General features: G+C 34.2%; 1 protein-coding gene across 3 annotated transcripts in view; it reads left to right on the top strand.

Annotated features, from left to right (window-relative positions):
- LOC106867429 (popeye domain-containing protein 3) overlaps positions 1-2,500 on the top strand; it is a 135,919-nt gene that overhangs the window by 96,659 nt on the left and 36,760 nt on the right. For all 3 annotated transcript variants that reach the window (XM_014912322.2, XM_014912315.2, XM_014912308.2), the window contains exon 4: positions 469-591. In XM_014912322.2, the coding sequence (XP_014767808.1) occupies positions 469-591 (123 nt within the window). The remainder of the gene's footprint in view (positions 1-468; positions 592-2,500) is intronic.

Below are 2,500 nucleotides of genomic sequence, written 5' to 3'. Positions count from 1 at the left end.
GCATGGCCGCAGCTCTCAGCTGAAACTATAAAAAAAAAATTTTTTTTTAAGTGAATAATGGAGGATATGCTATCATATTTATTCCACAGTTTGCAATTGTTCCAGCAATGTGCAGGTGACCAAATATCACACACACACACACACACACACACACACATGTATATATGTATATGCACACACATACAGACACACCACACGTGCACATGTATATATGTATATGTATGTAAACACTTTAAATAGGATGTCAATAGCCCCAAAAAACAAATTATTCTGATAACAACTCATCTCAAAAATTTATTTGTTCAAGAAGTTTTAGGAAGAGGTCTGTTTATAGAGATCATAGGGCCTTTGTAAGCGTCAGTGTAAAGAGGTCAGAAGGTTAGTGAAGAGATCATTGTATAGAAGCCAGTGTAATGATTTTGTTTTTACATACTTGAATCCTTTTCTCCTGTCTTTCTTCTGTTCCAGATCACTGTTCAAGAAACTAACACATGCAGATTACTGCACTCTAATGACTCTGTACCAAGGCGAGTGTTATGCAACACAGTCAATCACAAAGACAGACAAGTTGGGTTTACTAATATCTGGAATGTGAGTAACTATCTATTTGTTCAGCCTTCATGCCTTTCGAGATGTGTATCTCATTGTGTCTCTTAGACTTAGACTTAATATTCTAAAATACAGCAACACAAATAAATTAACAACTAATATTCATAACATTTATTGTATTAATCTTGACTAGTGTTTTAGTCAAGTTCAAATGAAATTAAATTTGACAATAATAAAACAGAAACTCTATCTGCCTCTCTCTCTTTCTCTTTCTCTCTCTCATATATATATATATATATATTATGATTGACCGTTGACTGAACACTATTCAATTATTTTTCTCCGTGTTTTTCTCCTTGTCTCCGTATTCTTTCTGTTGAAGAGCGTAGCTCAAAACGTCAAAGACTTTCCGTATTCCCGAGCGTCATACTAATATATACTTTTGTTATTTACACCACCTGTCCTCGTCTGTTGTTATTATTTGTATATTCTCCCATATGTATATATGTATGTATGTATATGTATATGCATATATATATATATGTGTGTGTGTGTGTATATATATATATATATATATATATATATATGTATATGTATATATATTTTAATTCACAAAGGAATATAAGTATAAAAATCACAATGATTTTTATCAATTAGTCAGCACGCTATAAAAATTTATAGGCAATTAATACATTAAATTAATAATAACATACATATGTATATAATTATACCAAGGGAGATCAGGTGAAAACAACCTTTCTCCAGCATGCTTGGAGTGCCAATACCTTCAAAAACTCCAGCTAAAATATACATGTAGCTGAAATTGGGTTAGTGAAAGAAAATTTTAAAAAAAGACCACATGTTAACCCTGAAATGGTTCCAATTTCTGGATTAAAGCAAAAAATAGCTTTTTTCCTTTGTCAACACAATATATGGATAGGGAAAATATAAGTTCAAATAATTGTACACACCATCCAATACAAAGTCACATGTTTATATACAAATATTTGCACGTATAGATCCAAGGAAGGTCAATTTATAAATCCCAGCATTTATAAATTTATAAATGAGGCAGGTAGTGCATGAAGATATTCGGTATTCCTTATACAAGATGACAAAGGACCAATGTTTATCCCAAGCCATCAAGGACAAGAGAAAAGACTGTATGACAAAGCTTTTGAACAAACTCAAGCATCCCCTCCAAGTGAACATGCTTTGGTTTTTATCAGATGAAAAAAAATGCTGCCAGGATCAGATGGTGAACACACAGAACAACTATTGGTTGGTCATGTCCTCAAAAAACATGTACTGAGAGTGATAAAAATCAAACATCCAGTCAACATCATAGTGTTTGGAGTGATTGCTTGTGATGGTGACGTTATGCCTCCATTCATCTTCCCACATGATCTCAGACTCAACACAGAGACCTATATTGTGTGCCTGGAGGAGGTAGTGCTGCCCTGGCTCAAGAGGGTGGCTGCTGGAAGACCCTATGTTTAGCAACAAGACTCTGCACCATGTCATGCAAGCAGGAGAACCCAGTCATGACTGTCAGACAATTTCCACGACTTCATCACCCCTAACATCTGGCCACCTAGCTCCCCAGACTGCAACCTCCTTGATTATTATGTGTGGGGTGTTGTTGAGTGAGAGACCAACAAAACTCCTTGTAACACCAAAGATGAACTGAAGGCAAGGATTATGGTAGCATTCACCAAATAAAACAAGAAGACCATCCAGAAGTATTGCAGGAGATTCCGAAGTCGTCTGAAGGCCATGGTTAAAGCCAATGGCGATTTTATTGATTAAATTTACTCTTTAGTATTTCAAGATATTTTTATGTAATTCTGGTAAATATATCTGTTGAAATGAGATGTCAGTGTTATTTTCATTTTTGCATAATTTAGATAACAATTTATTCACTGCACCCTGTATATATATATATATATAT

This window comes from Octopus bimaculoides, chromosome 19 (genome assembly GCF_001194135.2).
Source record: "Octopus bimaculoides isolate UCB-OBI-ISO-001 chromosome 19, ASM119413v2, whole genome shotgun sequence".
NCBI classification, from domain to species: Eukaryota; Metazoa; Mollusca; class Cephalopoda; order Octopoda; family Octopodidae; genus Octopus; species Octopus bimaculoides.
The sequence above is the reverse complement of the archived record's forward strand: the minus strand, read 5'-3'. Positions and strand labels throughout refer to the sequence as shown.